At 46.6% G+C, this 21,918-nt stretch overlaps 1 protein-coding gene across 2 annotated transcripts in view; it reads right to left on the bottom strand.

Moving 5' to 3' along the window:
• LOC112226818 (voltage-dependent R-type calcium channel subunit alpha-1E) overlaps positions 1-21,918 on the bottom strand; it is a 55,235-nt gene that overhangs the window by 30,287 nt on the left and 3,030 nt on the right. For both annotated transcript variants that reach the window (XM_042308176.1, XM_042308177.1), the window contains exons 3-18: positions 12,956-13,146; positions 12,568-12,671; positions 12,284-12,399; positions 11,421-11,474; positions 10,507-10,578; positions 10,052-10,255; positions 9,620-9,732; positions 9,228-9,340; positions 8,298-8,429; positions 7,841-7,910; positions 6,175-6,292; positions 5,822-5,889; positions 5,587-5,654; positions 2,983-3,792; positions 2,496-2,839; positions 2,180-2,327 (exon numbers count right to left, since the gene is read on the bottom strand). In XM_042308176.1, the coding sequence (XP_042164110.1) occupies positions 2,180-2,327; positions 2,496-2,839; positions 2,983-3,792; positions 5,587-5,654; positions 5,822-5,889; positions 6,175-6,292; positions 7,841-7,910; positions 8,298-8,429; positions 9,228-9,340; positions 9,620-9,732; positions 10,052-10,255; positions 10,507-10,578; positions 11,421-11,474; positions 12,284-12,399; positions 12,568-12,671; positions 12,956-13,146 (2,725 nt within the window). The remainder of the gene's footprint in view (positions 1-2,179; positions 2,328-2,495; positions 2,840-2,982; positions 3,793-5,586; positions 5,655-5,821; positions 5,890-6,174; positions 6,293-7,840; positions 7,911-8,297; positions 8,430-9,227; positions 9,341-9,619; positions 9,733-10,051; positions 10,256-10,506; positions 10,579-11,420; positions 11,475-12,283; positions 12,400-12,567; positions 12,672-12,955; positions 13,147-21,918) is intronic.

The following is a 21,918-nucleotide window of genomic DNA, read 5'->3' as shown; positions in this document are numbered from 1 at the left end:
TACAGAAGTCACATAATTAGTTAAATAAAGTCCACCTGTGTGCAATCTAAGTGTCACATGATCTGTCACATGATCCCAGTATATATACACATGTTCTGAAAGGCCCCAGAGTCTGCAACACCACTAAGCAAGGGGCACCATGAAGACCAAGGAGCTCTCCAAACAGGTCAGGGACAAAGTTGCGGAGAACTACAGATCAGGGTTGGGTTATTAAAAAATATCCGAAACTTTAAACATCCCACGGAGCGCCATTACATCCATTTTTTAAAAATTGAAAGAATATGGCACCACAACAAACCTGCCTAGAGAGGGTCACCCACCAAAACGGATGGACCAGGCAAGGAGGGCATTAATTAGAGAGGCAAGAAAGAGACCAAAGATAACCCTGAAGGAGCAGCAAAGCTCCACAGCGGAGATTGGAGTATATGTACACAGGACCACTTTAAGCCGTACACTCCATAGAGCTGGGCTTTACGGAAGAGTGGCCAAAATAAAAAAAATAAGCAAACACGTTTGGCATGTGGGAGACTCCCCAAATATATGGAAGAAGGTACTCTGGTCAGGTGAGACTAAAATTGAGCTTTTTGGCAATCAAGGATAATGCTATGTCTGGATCAAACCCAATATCTCCCATCACCCTGAGAACACCATCCCTACAGTTAAGCATGGTAGTGGCAATATCATGCTGTGGGGATGTTTTTCATCAGCAGGGACTGGGAATCTGGTCAGAATTGAAGGAATGATGGATGGCGCTAAATACAGGGAAATTCTTGAGGGAAACCTGTTTCAGTCTTCCAGAGATTTGAGACTGGGATGGAGGTTTACCTTCCAGCAGGACAATGACCCTAAGCATACTGCAAAAGCAACACTCGAGTGGTTTAAAGGGAAACATTTAAATGTCTTGGAATGGCCTTTTTAAAGCACAGACCTCAATCAAATTGAGAATCTGTGGTATGAAGTAAAGATTGCTGTTCACCAGCGGAACCCATCCATCTTCAAGGAGCTGGAACAGTTTTGCCTTAAAGAATGGGCAAAAATCCCAGTGGCTAGATCTGCCATGCTAATAGAGACATACCCCAAGATACTTGCAGCTGTAATTGCTGCAAAAGATGGCTCTACAAAGTATTGACTTTGGGGGGGTATTGACTTATGCACGTTCAAGTTTTCTGTTTTTTAAATGTTTTATTTCTTGTTCGTTTTACAATAACAAATATTTTGCATCTTCGAAGTATTCACCCCCATGGCATGTTGTGTAAATCAAATGATACCCCCCCCCCCAAAAGGCAACAAATTAGGAAAAATGCCACGGGGGTGAATACTTTCTCAAGCCACTATACGTGAACGGGCGGTCCTCATGCGAGCCAGTTTCATCATAGCGCTTGATAGTTTTTGCGACTACACTTGAAGAAACTTTCAAAGTTCTTGAATTGTTCCATATTGACTGACCTTCATGACTTAAAGTAATGATGGACTGTCATTTCTTTTTGCTTATTTGAGCTGTTCTTGCCATAATATGGACTTGGTCTTTTACCAAATAGAGCTATCTTCTGTATACCCCCCTACCTTGTCACAGCACAACTGATTAGATCAAACGCATAAAGAAGGAAAGAAATTACACAAATTAACTTTTAAGGAGGCACACGTAAATGTAAATGCATTCCAGGTGTCTAACTCATGAAGCTGGTTGAGAGAATGCCAAGAGTGTGAAAAGCTGTCATCAAGGCAAAGGGTGGCTATTTGAAAAATCTTAAATTGAAAATACATTTTGATTTGTTTAACACTTTTTTGGTTACTACATGATTCAACATGTGTTATTTCATATTGTTGATGTTTTCACTATTATTCTACAATGTAGAAAATAGTACAAATAAAGAAAAACCCTTGAATGAGTAGGTGTTCTAAAACTTTTGACCAGTAGTGTACCTCTGAAGATACATTATGTGCATTTTGATATTTTTGTACAATATGGTACCCTAACCAAACCTTTTTCTCTGAGAGTGAGAGTGCTGTACAGCTACAGTGCATGAGAGAGTGTGTGCAGAGAGAGAAACACAATAGCCTACGTATACTAAAAGGGATCAAAGAAACATGTTTCTGAGTCCTTTTATAAAACTGAACTGAATTGATTAGTACCGCAGTAGAATGCATGCCAAGACATGGCCAGGAAGGAGAGTCTTACGGATTAGAGGCCTTGAAGAGGAACATGCTGTCAGGAGGTACAGGTTTGGGCGGGCTGGCCTCCTCCTGCGCCTCCCTCTCCTCCTTTTCCTTCTCCTTCTCCATCCTTTCAGGCTGGTACACCTCCATCTCTTTGTTGTTGTGTAAAGCTACATGTAAATTGAAGATAAAACCTGTTATTTGACCTGGCTCCTGCCGGGCATGGCAAAACAAGTCCATCGTTATCATTACCATCCTTGTTCCAGCAGAAAACGGTACAGAACAGTCAATGTATCAAGCTACGAATGTCGGTCAAGAGCGACTATATGGAAGCATACCTGTCAAAGGGATGATCTCCAGCAGTGGCTGTTCTCCAGACATCTCTATGATCACACTAGTCTGGCTGTCTAGGACTTGGCCTGGCCCCTCACCCTCCTCACGGTTCAGGGAGGCTGGGTTGTTCTCTGAATCATTGACCCCGGATGCAGCCTGGAGCTCTGGGGGGTCTGTGAACTGTTCTGGGGCTGGCTCCAATGGAGGGTCCTGAGACAGGGGCTCACACTGCCCAGTTTCCCCCACCTCGCCCTCCTCCATCTGGGGTGGAGGGTCCAACAGGGGTGGGGGTAGGGACTCAGGGAAGTCATCACATAGAGGAGGCTCGGGGATGTCTGCAATACACACTCTGAAGAGGAGGTGTATGGAAGAGAATGTGTGGATGTGTTTAGACACTTAGCCAATCCTAATGTGGGCCTGAAGTCTTATCTCACAAATCACAATGCCTTAACCCTTAGCTTAAAAGAATGGAACATTGCACCACTGTCTTACCTCAGGTGCTCTTCTTCACTCTCTAAGTTGACAATGCTGGCTCCTTCTTCCTGGCCCGACACTCCTCCCTCCACCACAGCGACCTCTCCTTTGTCCGTCTTCTCCTCTTTTTCTTCTTTCTCCTCCCTCTCTTCTAGTATCTTCCTCTCTCTGCTGCCTGATTCTCTGACCTCCTCATGTGGGGACTCTCTGCTCTTGGCCTCAGCCCGGGCCTCACGATGACGGTGCCTCCTATGCCGAGCCACCCCTCCCTCCTCCGCCCCCCCAAGGCCAGGCCTGAACTTCCGAGCCACCCTGTGCCTCCTGTCCCCACCGGCGGGTCGATGGGGCACTGCTCTCTCCTCAACCAATGTAAACAGAGGCCTAGGCTCAGAGTCTGGAGGTTCCGGCAGCCGGATGGCGATGGACATCGGGGGTTCAGGCATGGGCATGATTCCGGACATGGGCGACTCGGGCAGGTGTCCGGGACTGGTGTCTGGGGAACGGGTGGGTGCACGGTAGGCGGTGGTAGGGTTGTCAGTGGTGTCCTCGGTGGGGCTGCCTCCGAACAGCACCTCCTGGCTCTCCATCTGGCGCCGCTTGCGTAACTGGTTGGCCCTCTGCTCCCACACGGATCTTCCGCCTCTTCCTCCTCCTCCTCCTCCTCCTCCCCCCCTCCTCCGTCTGTCACGGCGGTTGGAGAAGGCGTTGGCCCCATTGGGGGGCTGGTCAGCTCCGCCCGGGGCGCCGCTCTCCTCCTCCTCTTCGGGGACGGCCATACGGCCCCTGTGAATGGCCTTCTTCCTGCGGAGATAGGGCCTCCTCCTCCTCCTACAGAGCACAACACAAAGCCTGTCACTAGAGGGCAGCATCATGCCTATGTCATATGTACACTTACATTTCAATGAAAGGATACATCTCAACACTAAATACAGTATAAGCATATTACATATTATATAACATTGTATGTATTCATGTATGTATGTATGTAAGTCAATAATGAAGTACGAAAATTGCATGACATATATTAACATTTTGACTCAGATATATTGCATATTGTATGGCTAAAGATTCATTGAATTCACACATTGAATTATCATCTATATAAAGCAAACATCCATAAATTCAATTGAAATTCAAATGATGAAAGTACCTGGGGAGAAAGCGCACAAACTCAAAAAGCCACAAAAACAAAAAGGAATAGTGCAGGATTAAAATAGGAAAATACTGTTATATCTAGCAATTAGCTTCTTCTTCTAAGATAAAGGAAATGGAATTAGGTGTCACAGGGGTACAGACAAACAACTTTACTTACGGGTATTCAAACTCTTTTGTAGTCCATGTAATCAATGAGTGATTGGTTGAAAACAAGACATTAGTGATTTTGGAACAAAGACAGAACAGAACCTTGTGACACAGTCCAAAACCAGGTCCAGGGTCAAGGCCAATGGTCAACAGACGTCACCTTAATGCCAGTCTAGTATATTTGGTTATATCTTATTTTTCTTATAATTATATTTTCATATTTGGCATGGGGATTTGGCTTTGAAGGCTTGATCAATGGATCCAAATCCTGTTCACTTAGAAAAATCATTATTTCCTAAGTAGTGACAGTGGATGTTTTATAAATCTTATCAGTTAACAGTGGTTATCCAAGTTACAAATTGTTTCACCTTGACCGTACAGGGGCAGTGTTCGAATTTAGACTTCTATATTTTGTCCTCTCTCTTTCAGTCAGTGCCACATAACAGGCATAGAGTAACAAGACAACATGATGGAAGCAGCATTACATAACATTACACCATAGTACAGTATATGTATCAAAAGCAGCACCATCTTGGTAGCTCTGAAGCACAGAGGACTGACACTCAAATATGGAGTAACAGACAAAAGACAGAGTCAGCGTAACGTGCCTGGAGAAGATCAGAGGACAGTACAATCCATGCATCCTTTTCCCCCCTACCTGTACCTGTTACAGAGGGAGCAGAATGGTTGGTGGTGCTTATACACTAAGCACATACTCCGCTTATACTCTATAATTGCCCTGTCATTTGGTTTAATTTACCCGTCGACTGACATGCACAATTAAACAAATTCTAAATAAATAAAAACATGCGTGTATGACTAGCCTGTTATCTTTCTTAATTTACCTGTTGAATGACATGCTCAACTAAACAAAACAAAAAGTAGAATTAAAATCATGCATTATCCTTTAGCAAGTCCCCAGAACAACATCAGATTCATGAGCGAAGATGCTTGTAATCACTGGGATGTGCGCCTCATCCCTAATTTCACTAATGCAATTACCGTTACACATGCTTTGTAACAGGCAGCTACACATACATTATCCACACTCAGAACATGCCTCTCTAACCCTGAAGACTCGTCGTGCAGCTGTACGCAAGGAAAATAAACATTCTTCCTGTTAACGCCTACATCGCATTCTCAAAGAGAATAGTGGATCCTTGTTTTTCGGTGGGTTTTACGGCTGTGTAATCGACAGATATTGAGAAAGCGTCATGATCACCCCTCAGATTCAATCTCCTCCTAATCATCATCAAGACTAGGCCAAAGTAGGTGACTGACCAACTGCCATTGTGATAAAAGTATAAACAGAACACTTACTCAGACATCGGGCCATCTCTGCCTCTGGCGTATCTTGCATTGAAAAACTCCTCTTCCTCTTCTTCGTCCTAACAAAGGTCAAATAAAAACACAAAGTAGTTTACATCCCACAATTAGTTTATGATATCGGGCAGATATGGCCTTAGGTCATGACCCTTACACATTTCTTTGAAAGCCCTTATTTTAATTGAAAGATACCCCATTCCGTAAAAACTCTTAAAACAGTACTACACACCTTGGTGAGTTCCTGTGCGTTGGCAAGGTTATCCACAGCGATGGCCAAGAAGACATTGAGTAGAGTATCTGTTCACAGTATGGTCAAGAGTCCTAACAGGGGTGGATGAAACTAAAATTCATGAATTAGGTTACTGTCAGACAGTTCTACAAAACATCTGAAATACGTTTAAAACAAGTGGAATCGCTATAACGGGTTATCCCCTGGGTTCCCCCAATAAATCAACCCATGACCCTACTACCACTTTAGGTCTATGCTACAACTTTCAACGAAAAAGAAAGATACATGTAAACCTATCGACAATGTGAGCAGAATCTGTCAATTGTGGTTAGCAGGATGTTGAGCAAGGATACAGTTCCCAAACAGGGTGAGCACTATGAAGTATATGGAGGACCACATGCCGTACTGCACTCCTCCTTGGGAGCGGATGCCATTGTACATCACCTCATTCCAGTCCTCACCAGTCAGAATCTAGATTGAAAAGTACAAGATCTGTAATGACCAGCCTCTTGAAATCTGAATGAAAGTAATACGCAAACAGAAAGCATAAAGTGCATTAGGAAAGTATTCAGACCTCTTGACTTTTTCCACATTTTGTTACGTTACAGACTTATTCTAAAATTGATTAATTGTTTTTCTTTCTCATCAATCTACACACAATACCCTGTAATGACAAAGCTAAAAACCTGCTGCACAGCATATTTTCAGGTCTCTCCAGAGATGTTCAATCGGGTTCAGGTCTGGGCTCTGGCTGGGCCACTCAAGGACGTTCAGAGACTTGTCCCGAAGTCACTCTTGCGTTGTCTTGGCTGTGTGCTTAGGGTCGCTGTCCTGTTGGAAGGTGAACCTTCGCCCCAGTCTGAGGTCCTGAGGGCTCTGGAGCAGGTTTTCATCAACAATCTCTCTGTACTTTGTGTCGTTCATCATTCCTTCGATCCTGACTAGTCTGCCAGTCCCAGCCGATGAAAAACATCCCCACAGCATGATGCTGCCACCACCATGCTTCACCGTCTGGATGGTGCCAGGTTTCCTCCGGACATGACGCTTGGCATTCAGGCCAAAGAGTTCAATCTTGGTTTCATCAGACCAGAGAATCTTGTTTCTCATGGTCTGAGAGTCCTTTAGCAAACTAAGCGGGCTGTCATGTGCCTTTTACTGAGAAGTGGCTTCCGTCTGGCCACTCTACCATAAAGGCCTGATTGGTGGAGTGCTGCAGAGATGGTTTTCCTTCTGGAAGGTTCTCCCATCTCCACAGAGGAACTATGGAGCTCTGTCAGAGTGGCCATCGAGTTCTTGGCCACCTCTCTTACCATGGCCCTTCTCCCCCGATTGCTTAGTTTGGCCGGGCGACCAGCTCTAGGAAGAGTCTCGGTGGTTACGACCTCTTCCTTTTAAGAATTACGGAGGCCATTGTGTTCTTGGGGACCTTCAATGCTGCAGAAATGTTTTGATGCCCGTCCCCAGATCTGTGCCTCGACACAATCCGGTCTTGGAGCTCTATGGACAATATCTTCAACCTCATGGCTTGGTTTTTGCTCTGACATGCACTGTCAACTGTGGGACCTTATATAGACAGGTGTGTGCCTTTCCAAATCATGTCCAATTCATTGAGTTTACCACAGGTGGACTCCAATCAAGTTGTAGAAAGGGAAGAAGTCTGAATACTTTCCGAATGCACTGTATCTTATAAAATGCTAACACACAAATACATTATGGGCCATAATTGAATCACATCGTTAACAGGGTTCTTTCTCCCTGCAGAGTTAATAATGTCAGAACTAGTATTATTTGATTTGTCTCGGAATCCCAGTTTATGGTTTTGATCATACATTCTTACATATTTCACAGCTCTGACATGTATGTGCGTGTATGGGATGCTAGTAGATGGAGGGGGAGGTGAGCAGTGTTGTTCCATTCTGGCCCTGGGGGGGGGGGTTGTGGGAGATATACCCGGGTAGGTTATGTGTGTCACCATGGAGAAGCCAGTGAGAGGGACGGTCTGGAGTGTATGAGCCAAACCTGGAACACTGTCATGATAGCAGCTGGAAACGTGTCAAAGTTGGCAGGAGTGTAATCTTCAAAGATGAACCTGAAGGGAGAGAAAGAATGGATGGGCAGATATGACCGGGGAAGAGGAGGAGGAAGAAGTGGGAAGAGGAGGAGGTGGAAATTGCTATTTTCAACTAGACGTGTCATTTCAGGTCTATCATTCCATTTCCCGGCACAGCAAAACAAAACATGGCAAGCTTCCAGCTGCTTCGGAAGTTATATTTGTAAATATTTACGGTGACGTGATGATGGGCAATACACATCATTAGTCAATGAACAGATCAACTGAAAATAAATTCATGGGACCTGGGACTTGTGCATACCAAAACATACTGATGTCCTAATATTGGTGAAGCACTGAATCACTATCCTGAGATCAGTGACCACTGTATCTAATAAGTGAACCCAACCCTCTGGTTGTGCTCACCTGCCCCCAAAGAGCTGCATGCCCAGCAGGGCGAAGACGACGATGAAGAGGAAGATGAGGAAGAGCAGACTGATGATGGACTTCATGGAACTCATAAGAGACACAACCAGGTTCCTAAGAGATGCCCAATACCTGGTCAAGAAAAAGGAAAAAAAGGTTCACATACAAATAGACAGACCTCAACATCTTCTGTTTGCCATTTGAATGTATTTTGGAGAGTAATACATTGTACTTCCAGCAGTATAACCAATCCTGACCCTACATTTACATTTACATTTGAGCAATTTAGCAGAAGCTCTTATCCAGAGCGACTTACAAAAGTGCATTCATCTTAAGATAGCTAGGTGAGACAACCACACATCACAGTCGTAGCAAGTACATTTTCCCTCAACAAAGTAGTTCAGTGCTCGTAGGAAAAGACAGCAGCAACACTAAAGCTGACCCTACCCTAACCTTTAACCTAGAATGGTAATACATTATACTTACAGCAGTAACACTAATGCTGACCCTACCCTAACCTTTAACCTAGAATGGTAATACATTATACTTACAGCAGCAACACTAAAGCTGACCCTACCCTAACCTTTAACCTAGAATGGTAATACATTATACTTACAGCAGCAACACTAATGCTGACCCTACCCTAACCTTTAACCTAGAATGGTAATACATTATACTTACAGCAGTAACACTAATGCTGACCCTACCCTAACCTTTAACCTAGAATGGTAATACATTATACTTACAGCAGCAACACTAAAGCTGACCCTACCCTAACCTTTAACCTAGAATGGTAATACATTATACTTACAGCAGCAACACTAAAGCTGACCCTACCCTAACCTTTAACCTAGAATGGTAATACATTATACTTACAGCAGCAACACTAATGTTGACCCTAACTCTCATTCTGGTTGATGTCCCACTCACTTGGTGATCTTAAAGATCCTCAGGAGTCTCAGTGCCCTCAGGACGCTGATGCCAAAGGACATGCCAGGCCGGAAGAAGCCCCACACCACCTCAAAGATGCTGCCAACTATCACCTGCACGGGAGAGACACCACGCAACATTCAAACACCACAAGGGAAGTTTAGACAAACCTTTATCATTAACACACATTAGTCTGCAATATAGGACAGTATCACATAACAATAGCACTTAATTGTCCATATTGTTAGAAATGAAATGTCTTGTTGTTTTACCTAACTCCCTAACACAACACACCTCGGTTCACCCGTACAACCATAAGAAAATCTTATGTTGCCACACGTCTAAGTCCTGGTTCACCATCAGCTAACATGGAGTAGAATGAATGAACTCACTCCACAGTCGAAGCAGTTGAAGGAGGAGTGGAAATAGAGGCGGAATCCCAGGCCGTACATCTTTAAGAACATCTCTGCCAAAAAGAGCCCCAGGAAAACAAACTCCGCATAGTCTGAAGAAAGAATAAATCATTATGAATCAAAGACTGGGCAAATGTTCACAGTCTTTCCTTTGTTCAAACCAAGCTATTTAGCTTTTTTTCATGTTATAAACTCTGCACGACAGAAGAACCACATCTCCATCGTCTAGAAGTATATTTGAAAGCCGGCCAGATTGAATTGATTGTTTGCTACTGTTACTGTAAATACACTACATATCCTATACTTAGGACCTGGAGTTTCTTCTGAATGTGCAATCGTTGTTGTAAAAAGGGCTATAAAGACACATTTTCATTCATTGATTGGTTGATTGACAGTCCAGCCCAGACGTACACAAGAAGGTGGAGAGCCATTCGGGCTGGTTGTGATGTACGATGGCCACACAGATGGTGTTGAGAGCCACCAGGCTGAGGACGGTCCAGTAGAAGGTGTCGGTCTTCACCATGCGCCGCAGGGAGATACGCAGCATACGCTCCTTACGGCGTATATACGCCACCGGGCCACGCCGCACTGTACGGATCCGCATACGAGGTGCTCCTGGGGCAGGAAGAATGAGAAGAGAGGAAGAGAGGATGAGTAGATAGAAAGAAAGAGAGCGAGAGAAAGGACATGGAGTAAGAAAAAGGTCAGGGCTGGAGAGGAGAGAGAAAGGGTGTTGAAAATAATAGATATGTTAAATCGAGGTCAAATACAGTAGATATAAGGGGAAAGAGACCAGAAATGGAGGTGGAGAGAAAAACAGGAAGATGCCTAAATATGAGGATCTGGGCTGTGTGTTCCTCTCTCACCTATAGTGGAGATCTCTGCATCCCCAGGACCTCCTCTATGCTTAGCATTTTTACTGGTGGCCCGCTTCAGCACTGAATACACACACAACAGAAAATTAGGACAAACAGAGAATATCCCCAATAGCATGGATAGAACAACAGATGCTTATAAGCACAACGGCACAACATATTTCACTTGCCAGCCATTTCGTCCATAAGGAGCGACAAACTAGTTATAGAGATAATGATATATTAATGGATGGAAACGCTAATGTTGACGTGCTAACTTTCAGGCAAACTGACTGAAATACTTTGAACATGAGAGGAAGGAGGAAGAGCCAATTAAATGTGGCTTTAATGATGGCACCTTTTTGTTAGGTTGATAAGGTATGGTGTAAATGAAGGTGTCATATGAACCATTCTCGTTTTCCAAAAAGGAGTGAGACTAACAAAAACATGATATAAAAACAAGACGGTTGACAGACGATATATCACTACAGGCGTGCGCCAAGCCATTTTCACCTTGCTGTTCCCAAGACACCCGCGATGTTCACACAGTAACCAAAGCAAATTAACTTCTTGAGGTTTTTACGGTATATTTTTCTCTGAAAGAGGTTTAGCCTTTTCACTGCAATTTTCAATTGTCTGCTGCAGCTCTAAGCTAATGGAGGTCAAAGAGGAACAAAATGTCTGCCTTTGTTTACAACTGGAGTTAAAGTGTACTGGATGGAGAGAGGCAGGGCAGAGGATCACTGGTTCAAGCCCAGTAAGGGGCATTTGGACAGTAGAGGAAGCAAAGCTCTTAGCAGCACACTGACCCCTGTTACATAAGGATTTACTGATGTGAACGTGGGAGGAAAGGTCTTCAGCACAATTGAATTCACCATTATGGTGGTAACTCCTCTCAATGAATTGTGTTTTCTGGTGGTTCTTACCATCTAAAGCAGATCTCCCTGAATTCTTGTTCTCCTCAGCCAGCATCACCTCCTCTGAAACAATGGGGTGAACATGTCATTGTCATCCACACAAAGTGAATTCCAGGTCAGTCATAAAGTGCTCCTGAAACATAAACAGGGCTCTCTCTCTCTTTCCCTTAGCTCTCTCAGGAGATTGTGAGCAAATCATGGGGCCAACCTGTTTAAATGTAATATTGAAATGATTTTTATTAGCACTACAAAGGTGAGTATTTGGGCTGAATGCATAGTGTTGATGCTCTGAGAGAGGGAAGAACTCATCATCAGGTAAGAGCTCATCCAGGGCTCGCCTGGTAGCTAACTTTTCACTTTCAGGGCCCTGATGCCGCCCTGCAGAGAGGGAACACTTATTGATTTCTATGACGAATGCATACATTCAAACACACACGGATGGACGCGTGAATGTGCATACACACACACAGACGTACACATACACACAGACATTCACACGCACATGCACACACACACACACACACACACACACACACACACACACAGATGAACATACACACACGGAGGAGTGAACACAAACCCACACGCATGCACACCAGCTCACACACACACAGATATGTACAGACTCGCACTCACACATTTACACTTGGGTCAAGGAGTCCGCATCACCTTCCTCTCAACCTCTACTTGCGTGGGAGAAAGATGCTGTAGATTGCCATTATAGCACTGCAGCTTCACAAAGTCACCCTCCATCCACATATTCACCAGGCAGCTCCATCACGGCAGATCCACTTGGATCTTATAGTACATACATTTTTGCATTTTATGTAGTTATCTCGGGTGGTAGCGGTTGTAAGGTAACAGTACAGTACCTGCTCGGTCTATCCAGGCTCTGTATCCATTGAGTTCTCTCTCCACCTGCTGTTGACGTCTCAGCTTCATGAAGGCTCTCCTGTTCTCCACCCGCTCCCTCTCTTTGGCAAACTCCCTACACACGCAGGACATGAGGCAATCCATTGTTTCCTCTTCCAAAACACTCATAAAATCACACACCAAATTCCACATGTGCACGCACGCACACACACACACACACACACACACACACACACACACACACACACACACACATACACACACACAGCTTTTATTTACTCACCCAGAGAGGACTCCCAACACCAGGTTGAGTACGAAGAATGAGCCAATAATGATGAGAGGAATAAAGTACATCCAATTCCACATAGAGCCCAAGGCATCGTTGGTCTAAAGGAGGTACAATAGACATGTATAAGGTACATAAATACAGGTACAGACTTAACGCTTCACTGCTGAAGAGTTACTATGTAAGAACAAGGGGCTATGCATTCTCTGGAAATCAAGCACAACGCGGAAGCTGTGCCACAATGCTGTGCGCCGGGGACGCATCACACACGCACATTGTGGGTTATTTCCACCGGACTTCATAGCCCCTCTTTGATTATCCCTTACTTCAATGTCTCTACCTTATAAATAGTTCCTAAAAAAGACTTTGAGTGATCCGTTCTCACATTGTAGAGTACAGCTGTCCACCCCTCCATGGTGATGCACTGGAAGACAGTGAGCACAGCGAACAGGATGTTGTCAAACTGGGTGATGCCGTTGTTGGGGCCAATCCATGACCCGATGCAGTCATACTTTTCCGGACACTTCCTCACTCCACAGGCAAACTCCACCTCGGTCGTATCCATCGTCTCATTTTCTAACACAGGACAAGGCAGGGGTTGTGGTGGTTAATGTGTAGCTAGCTTGTTACTTTCTACACAAAGCTAACAGTGTCGCAGCTTTCTCATTGTTTGATTATTTTGCCGCTGCATCTGACCTTTTCAAGGTGACAAAGTTGCCTTAAATCTGCAGTTGGTACATCCAATTTTGACCTTTTAAATGACTGATATGCATGCACCCATTGATTTTTTAAGAATATAACTTAGAAATACCCCATTAGCTTAGTTCAACTGTCATTGCCCATCTGAACCTAAAATATAAGCTTGTGTAGCTCAGTTGGTAGAGCATGGTGCTTGCAACGCCAGGGTTGTGGGTTTGATTCCCATGGGGGACCAGTTGGAAAATGTATGCACTCACTACTGTAAGGGTGTCTGCTAAATGTTTAAAAAAATATACTCCATTGTTTGTAAACAAAGTAATTGAGAACAAACACTGTACAGCCTCAAAACATTGTTAAAACAAACATGTTGATACCATGGATGGTCAGTCCTGGCATCCATAGCTCTGTCTATGAATTTGAGAGTGGTTACATTTCTCCATCCCTCAGCTGTTTACCTAAACAGTGGTAGGGTTAACACTTTGTTGTTCTTTGAAATGCAGATTGCTCTTCAAGAGTGGATGTCTAGAGCGTCAACCTTAATTACAACAGGAGAGCTGTGAAAAACGGACAATCTGTCTCAGCTAACCACCTCAGGGACCGGTCCTCAACATCACAGGGGTCAATGCTGCTTTGTGAATTGAGGGTTGAGAAGTACACATTCTGGAGAGATCATTATACTGACTGTGTTAAACCATATTTATTAAAAATACTATATTTGGCTTGTGTGATTACAGAGTAATCATGGTTGGCTAATTAAAAAGGTAGCTAGGGAGCCCAGTTGGGCGTGTTAAGGGCCGGATTCCAATTTACAGAATGGATACCTTGAGGAAAATGGGGGAGTGTCATGTTCAATTTTAGTCAAGGTGAGGGTTTGGGGTCATGTAATTTGTAATTGATGAAATGTTTTTATTTCTCTGTGTTATAGAATTAGTTGCTTATTAGGCTATATATCGATGTGTGCCTGATGCCGTCCCTCATCTCTGATTCTCTGCTGGGCGTGCAATTTCAAGTGCGCCCATATGTATTTAGTGTGGTCTCAATCAAGTGATCCATAGCCTATAGGCTACGAAGTGGACGCTCGGAGAAGCACAGAGAAAAGTTATATGTCTAAGATAACTGATGGGATGGTGTAAATTAAACTAGGCTTTATTACACACGGTGTCACGTTCTGACCTTTATTTCCTTTGTTTTGTATTTATTTAGTTGGTCAGGGCGTGAGTTGGGTGGGCAGTCTATGTTTGTTTTTCTATGTTTTGGGGCATTTCTATGTTTCGGCCTAGTATGGTTCTCAATCAGAGGCAGGTGTCATTAGTTGTCTCTGATTGAGAATCATACTTAGGTAGCCTGGGTTGCACTGTTTGTTGGTGGGTGATTGTCTATGTTGTAGCTTCACGGTTGTCATTTGTTTATTGTTTTGTATACAGTGTCAGTATTTTCTTTATTAAAGATTTACCATGGACACTTACCACGCCGCATATTGGTCCTCTGATCCGTTTCGCCTCTCCTCTTCAGATGAAGAGGAGGAAATCCGTGACAGAATCACCCACCCACCGGACCAAGCGGCGTGGTAAACAGCAGCGACGACAGCAGCAGCAGCAGCAACAACAGCGGCCAGCATCACAGGACTCCTGGACATGGGAGGAGATACTGAACGGAGAGGGACCCTGGGCACAGGCTGGGAAACATCGCCGTCCGAAATCAGAGCTGGAGGCAGCGAAAGCTGAGCGGCGGCGATATGAGGAGGCAGTGCGACAGGTACGAGAGGCAGCCCCAAAAATTTTTTGGGGGGCAGACGAGGTGTGGTACTAAGCCAGGTAGCAGACCTGAGCTCACTCCTCGTGCTTATTATAAGCAGCGCATTACTGGTCAGGCACCGTGTTATGCGGTTAAGCGCACGGTGTCGCCAGTGCGTGCCCATAGCCCGGTGCGCTATAGGGCAGCCCCCGAAAGTGCCATGCGAGTGTGGGCATCGAGCCAGGGCGTATGGTGCCTGCTCAGCGGGTCTGGTCGCCGGTACGCAGTGTTGGTCCAGGTTATCCTGTGCCGGCTCTGCGTGCTGTGTCTCCGGGCGCTGGGAGGGTGCAGTGCATCCTCTGCCTGCGCTCCGCTCGTGTCGGGCGAATGTGGGAGTGGAGCCTAAGGGAGAGGTGCGTGTAGTAAGCACTAGATCTCTCATGCTTACCCACAGCCCGGTTCAACCTGTGCCTGCACTCTGGAGGGTCCGGGCTAGAGTAGTTGTCCAGCCTGGGGAAGTGGTGCCAAGGTTGCGCACCAGAGCTCCAGTGCTCCCCCACAGCCCGGTCCTTCAGGTGCCTCCTAACACCAAGCCTCCTGAGGGTCTCCCCAGCCTGGTGGTTCCTGTGGCAGCCCCACGCACCAGGCTGTCTCTCTGTCTCCTCCCTGCAGGTGGTCCCGCCTGTCCGGCGCCGCTGCCGGAGTCTCCCGCCTGTCCGGCGCCGCTGCCGGAGCCTCCCGCCTGTCCGGAGCCTCCCGCCTGTCCGGCGCCGCTGCCGGAGCCTCCCGCCTGTCCGGAGCATCCCGCCTGTCCGGCGCCGCTGCAGGATCCTCCCGCCTGTCCGGAGCCTCCCGCCTGTCCGGCGCCGCTGCCGGAGCCTCCCGCCTGTCCGGAGCATCCCGCCTGTCCGGCGCTGCTGCCGGAGCCTCCCGCCTGTCCGGCGCCGCTGCCGGAGCCTCCCGCCTGTCCGGAGCCTCCCGCCTGTCCGGCGCCGCTGCCGGAGTCTCCCGCCTGTCCGGCGCCGCTGCCGGAGTCTCCCGCCTGTCCGGCGCCGCTGCCGGAGCCTCCCGCCTGTCCGGAGCCTCCCGCCTGTCCGGCGCCGCTGCCGGAGCCTCCCGCCTGTCCGGCGCCGCTGCCGGAGCCTCCCGCCTGTCCGGAGCCTCCCGCCTGTCCGGCGCTGCTGCCGGAGCCTCCCGCCTGTCCGGCGCCGCTGCCGGAGCCTCCCGCCTGTCCGGAGCCTCCCGCCTGTCCGGCGCCGCTGCCGGAGCCTCCCGCCTGTCCGGCGCCGCTGCCGGAGCCTCCCGCCTGTCCGGAGCCTCCCGCCTGTCCGGCGCCGCTGCCGGAGCCTCCCGCCTGTCCGGCGCCGCTGCCGGAGCCTCCCGCCTGTCCGGGAGCCTCCCGCCTGTCCGGCGCTGCTGCCGGAGCCTCCCGCCTGTCCGGCGCCGCTGCCGGAGCCTCCCGCCTGTCCGGAGCCTCCCGCCTGTCCGGCGCTGCTGCCGGAGCCTCCCGCCTGTCCGGCGCCGCTGCCGGAGTCTGAGGCGCCAGAGCCCGTCAGCCCAGAGGCGCCAGAGCTTCTGCCCCTCTGTCCAGAGCTTCTGCCCCTCTGTCCAGAGCTTCTGCCCCTCTGTCCAGAGCTTCTGCCCCTCTGTCCAGAGCTTCTGCCCCTCTGTCCAGAGCTGCCCCTCTGTCCAGTGGGGTCATTGAGAGGGGTGGCCATGGTGAGAAAGCCACGGAGGCGGACAATAAGGCGGACTAAGACAATGGTGAAGTGGGGTCCGCGTCCTGCGCCAGAGCCGCCACCGCGGACAGACGCCCACCCAGACCCTCCCCTATAGGTCAAGGTTTTGCGGCCGGAGTCCGCACCTTTGGGGGTACTGTCACGTTCTGACCTTTATTTCCTTTGTTTTGTATTTATTTAGTTGGTCAGGGCGTGAGTTGGGTGGGCAGTCTATGTTTGTTTTTCTATGTTTTGGGGCATTTCTATGTTTCGGCTTAGTATGGTTCTCAATCAGAGGCAGGTGTCATTAGTTGTCTCTGATTGAGAATCATACTTAGGTAGCCTGGGTTGCACTGTTTGTTGGTGGGTGATTGTCTATGTTGTAGCTTCACGGTTGTCATTTGTTTATTGTTTTGTATACAGTGTCAGTATTTTCTTTATTAAAGATTTACCATGGACACTTACCACGCCGCATATTGGTCCTCTGATCCGTTTCGCCTCTCCTCTTCAGATGAAGAGGAGGAAATCCGTGACACACGGAAATGAATATTCCAACCCTGAGCCCCGGCCTGCTCTGCTCTTTTTTTGTGTGCTGCCTAACCAATGGCTGTGCTGCATAGGCCTACGGTGGTAGTACAGGAGGAGAGTGATAGGTTCCTACCAAAAATAGGTTTTGATTGGGCCTACTCCAAAAAATGGAGGACCGGAGGTACATTTTGACAGCTTGCTACTACTATAATTGATTTGATTAAAAACAATATGTTTCTTGCCCCTTATGTTTTTATTAAACTTATTGACCTCACAATAAGCCAGATTCAAGTAACTTAATGTAAATTGTGGTGCCGCGGCACAATCAATCGAAAATGGACAGCTCATGGAGCTGAAAATAGTCAAATTCTAGTAGGCATAATTTATTTCAACCGTCTTCATTTTAATTAGACTTTAATAACAACAAGAGGGTTTTGTGTTGGAGCCTATTTCTTCCTATTTAAGAACAAAGAGGTAGGCCTACCTGTTTGACAGACAAAATTAGGCTATAGGCTGCTATATCCATAGATTTGTTGGTTATTCTTCCACCCACAATGCACTCTTCAATTATTTAGAGTCTAAGACGTTGGAGGAGGAGAGAGGGGTGCTAAGCTGACATATGGAATTGTTTTAAGATGGTTATACTATGGATCATTTAGCTATTTGATTTTGAATTGTTGGACCCCTTAAGTTATAAAAAAAAACATACTTTTTCTTTGGGCCTTTACTACCAAAGTCGATAGAAACACATTGAATGCAAAGAAATAACACATTGAATGCAAAAACAACCAAAAACTGAATCATAAGAAATAAGGTTTTGAAGTGTCTGTCCTAAATCTTGGAGATATAAAAAAAACTTAGGATATATATATATATATATATATATATATTTTTTTTTTACACATATTTAACTACCTTCATACTTCCATTTGTTTTTTTAACCGGTACCTTCAGATGAGTCCTGTTACACTTTTGGGGGTTGTAGATGAAAACGGAGAACACCATCATGTTCCCATTAGTTTGTAGCCCAAACAGTTCGGACGTTACCAAACAGAAGTTGGTACATCAACCGTACACACTTCAGACAAGTCAAAACGGAAAACACCATCGTGTTCGTGACAGTCTCCCCTTTAGAGAGTGGTCATAATAATTTATAGGTCAAACCGTTCCGACGCTACAGACGTTTACGTGAGTTGCCAAAGCAAAAAAAACAGATATCTCTAGCTTAAAAAAACAGATATCTCTAGCTTTAAAAACAGATATCTCTAGCTTAAAAAAAAAGATTTTGATAGGTATTTTTTGGTTATTTAATTTAGATTGATGCACTGGTGCGGCAATTGACTCTAGGGATTTAAATAGCCGTGTCAGTGAAGGGGTGTTAAGTTAAAACCAAAACTCGAATTGTGGGGGTATGAGAGGGTATGCCATAGGCCTACCTTTTATGAAAGAAAATGGCAACAAACAAAAAAGCACAGGCCTACGGCTTGTTAGTTTAAGATTTTGAGGAAAATAAAACGGATCTGATTATATAAAGTGATCTATAAGAGCGCTTTGATCCGCAATGCTTTATGCTAGAAACAAGCTCTAAAACACCCGGAAAAGATGCATATGGGGATATCACTGTTTTGTTTTTTTGACATTCACAGGCTTACTTTGCATGGGAAATAATCTAATTATGTCACTATCAATGTTACTCCCTGACCTTAGAGAGCCCTTAAATTCTCTATTTGGTTGGTCAGGGTGTGACTAGGGTGGGAAATCTATGCTAATATTTCTTTGTTGGCCGAGTATGGTTCCCAATCAGAGGCAGCTGTCTATCATTGTCTCTGATTGGGAATCATACTGGGATCTTGGGGATCTGTTGTGGGATCTTGTCTTTTTGTGTTGCATGTGTTGCACTCCTAGCTTTACGTTTGTTGAGTTGTTTATTCTTTTTGGTGGAACATTTAAAATTAAAGAAAATGTACGCCTACGTGGTCAGGAGGACTGGACCTGGGAGGAAATCCTGGAGGGAGCAGGACCCTGGACAAGGGCCAGGGAGTATTGCCATTCGAAGGAGGAGATAGAGGCAGCGAAAGCGGAACTGCGACGATACGAGAAGATAGCTCAACGAAGCAAGCACGAGAGGCAGCCCCCCAAAAAATGTTGGGGGGCCACACGGGTAGATTGGTGGAGTCAGGGTTCAGACCTGAACCAACTCCCCGTGCTTACCATGGGGAACGAGTGGCCGGTCAAGCATCGTGTTATCCGGTTCTGCGCACCATGCCTTCAGAGCGCATCCACAGCCCAGTGCGCTCTGTGCAAGTTCCCCGCAGTTGCCGTCCTAGAGTGGGCATTCAGTCAGGACGGATTGTGACGGCTCAGCGCTCCTGGCCTCCGGTGCGTCTCTTCGGTCCAGGATATCCTGCGCCAGCTCTACGCACGGTATTCCCAGTTCGCCAGCACAACCCAGTGCGGCCTGTTCCAGTTCCCTGCACTTGCCGTGCTACAGGGGGGATTCAGCCAGGACACGTTGTGCCAGCTCTATGCTCCAGACCTCCAGTGCGCCTCCATGGCCCAGCATATCCTGCGCCGGCTCTATGCACTATGCCTCCAGAGTGCCTTCATAGCCCTGTGCTTCCCGTGCCAGCTCTCCACACTCACCGAGCTAAAGTGGGTATCTAGCCGGGACGTGTTGTGACAGCTCCCCGCAACAGGCTTCACGTACGAAGCCTCCAGTGATGATCCATGGCACGAAGCCTCCAGTGATGATCCATGGCACGAAGCCTCCAGTGATGATCCATGGCACGGAGCCTGTAGTGAAGATCCATGGCAAGGAGCCTGCAGCGACAGTCTGCAGTCCGGAGCCTCCAGCGAAGGTCCCCAGTCCGGAGCATCCAGCGACGGTCCCCAGTCCGGAACCTCCATGGACGGTCCGCAGTCCGGAGCCTCCATGGACGGTCCGCAGTCCGGAGCCTCCAGCGACGGTCCGCAGTCCGGAGCCTCCAGCGACGGTCCGCAGTCCGGAGCCTCCAGCGACGATCCGCAGTCCAGAGTCTTCAGCGACGAGCTGCAGTCCAGAGCCTCCAGCGGGGTTCCCAGTCTGGAGTCTCCGGCGATGATCTGCAGTCCGGAGCCTCCGGCAACGATCTGCAGTCCGGAGCCTCCAGCGGTGGTTCCCAGTTCAGAACCTCCAGTGATGATCCACGGTCCGGTTCCTCCAGCAACGATTCACGGTCCTGAGTCTCCTGCGACGATCCACGGTCCGGTTCCACAGAAGCGGAGGGATCAGCGTAGGGAGCGGGGGTTACATCCCGAACCGGAGCCGCCACCGAGGGTAGATGCCCACCTGGACCCTCCCCTATAGGTTCAGGTTTGCGGCTGGGAGTCCGCACCTTTGGAGGGGGATACAGTCACCGCCTGACCTTAGAGATCTTTTAAATTCTCTATTTGGTAGGTCAGGGTGTGACTAGTGTGAGAAATCTATGTTTATATTTCTTTGTTGGCCGAGTATGGTTCCCAATCAGAGGCAGCTGTCTATCGTTGTCTCTGATTGGGGATCATACTTAGGCAGCCCTTTTTCCCACCTTCTGTTGTGGGACCTTGTCTTTTTGTGTTGCATGTGTTGCACTCCTAGCTTTACGTTCGCTGAGTTGTTTATTGTTTTTTTGGTGGAACATTTGAAATGAAAGAAAATGTATGCCTACCACGCTGCACCTTGGTCTTCATTTAACGACGGACGTTACAATCAATTGATTAAGCTGTTCACTTTCTGTACAATAGAAGATTTTAAACTCAGACGGCTTTTTAAGGAAACACTTGTGACCTTCTCTCGTTGGTTAAGCCATGGAAGAAAAGTAGCCAGTAGTTAAAGCTGTAATTTTTCTGCATCGGTAGGCTTACTCTGTCTGGGGTGGAAAGGTAGGCCTAACTTTTGAAAGCACCATGCACAGATTCCTAATGATGTCTCAGATTTAATTATTTGAAAACAAGGACAGTTTGGTTGCAAACAAGACACACTGATTTTATATGATGAACACATAGGTTCTATCTCTCTGTCCATTCTTAGCCTGTCATTTCAATTACTTGTGTGGTATTAAAAAACGATTCCGCTAATATGTCTAATTAAGTACAATTGCGTGACATTTTTTATAAAAGGCCATTTTTTCTCGGACCTGCAAATACAACAATAGATTCATGTAATGTTTTTACTATAAAGGAGATCTTTCCACTCCTACTATTGTCCATGGTGGTCTGCGAACCCACAACCTTCTGGCCTGAGGTGATGTATTCCTCAATGCCATTGGATGAATCCCAGAACATATTCCAGTCTGTGATAGCAAAACAGTCCTGTAGTGTAGCATCCGCGTCATCTGACCATGTCCGTATTGAGCGAGTCTGGTACTTCCTGCTTTAGTTATTGCTTGTAAGCAGGAATCAAGAGGATATAATTGTAGTCAGATTTGCCAAATGCAGGGTGGGGGAGAGCTTTGTATGCATCTCTGTGTGTGGAGTAAAGGTGGTCTAGGATTTATTTTATTTGTACAGTACACTAGTTAGAACAAGCAGTTTGAAACATGACTGTGTAAATAAAACAAAATAATTTAAAAAAAATTGTATATAATTATAAATACCCTCCTGATTCCTGCTTACAAGCAATAACTAAAGCAGGAAGTACCAGACTCGCTCA

This window comes from Oncorhynchus tshawytscha, linkage group LG28 (genome assembly GCF_018296145.1).
Source record: "Oncorhynchus tshawytscha isolate Ot180627B linkage group LG28, Otsh_v2.0, whole genome shotgun sequence".
Classification (NCBI taxonomy): domain Eukaryota; kingdom Metazoa; phylum Chordata; class Actinopteri; order Salmoniformes; family Salmonidae; genus Oncorhynchus; species Oncorhynchus tshawytscha.
This window is presented reverse-complemented; position numbering and strand designations above follow the sequence as displayed.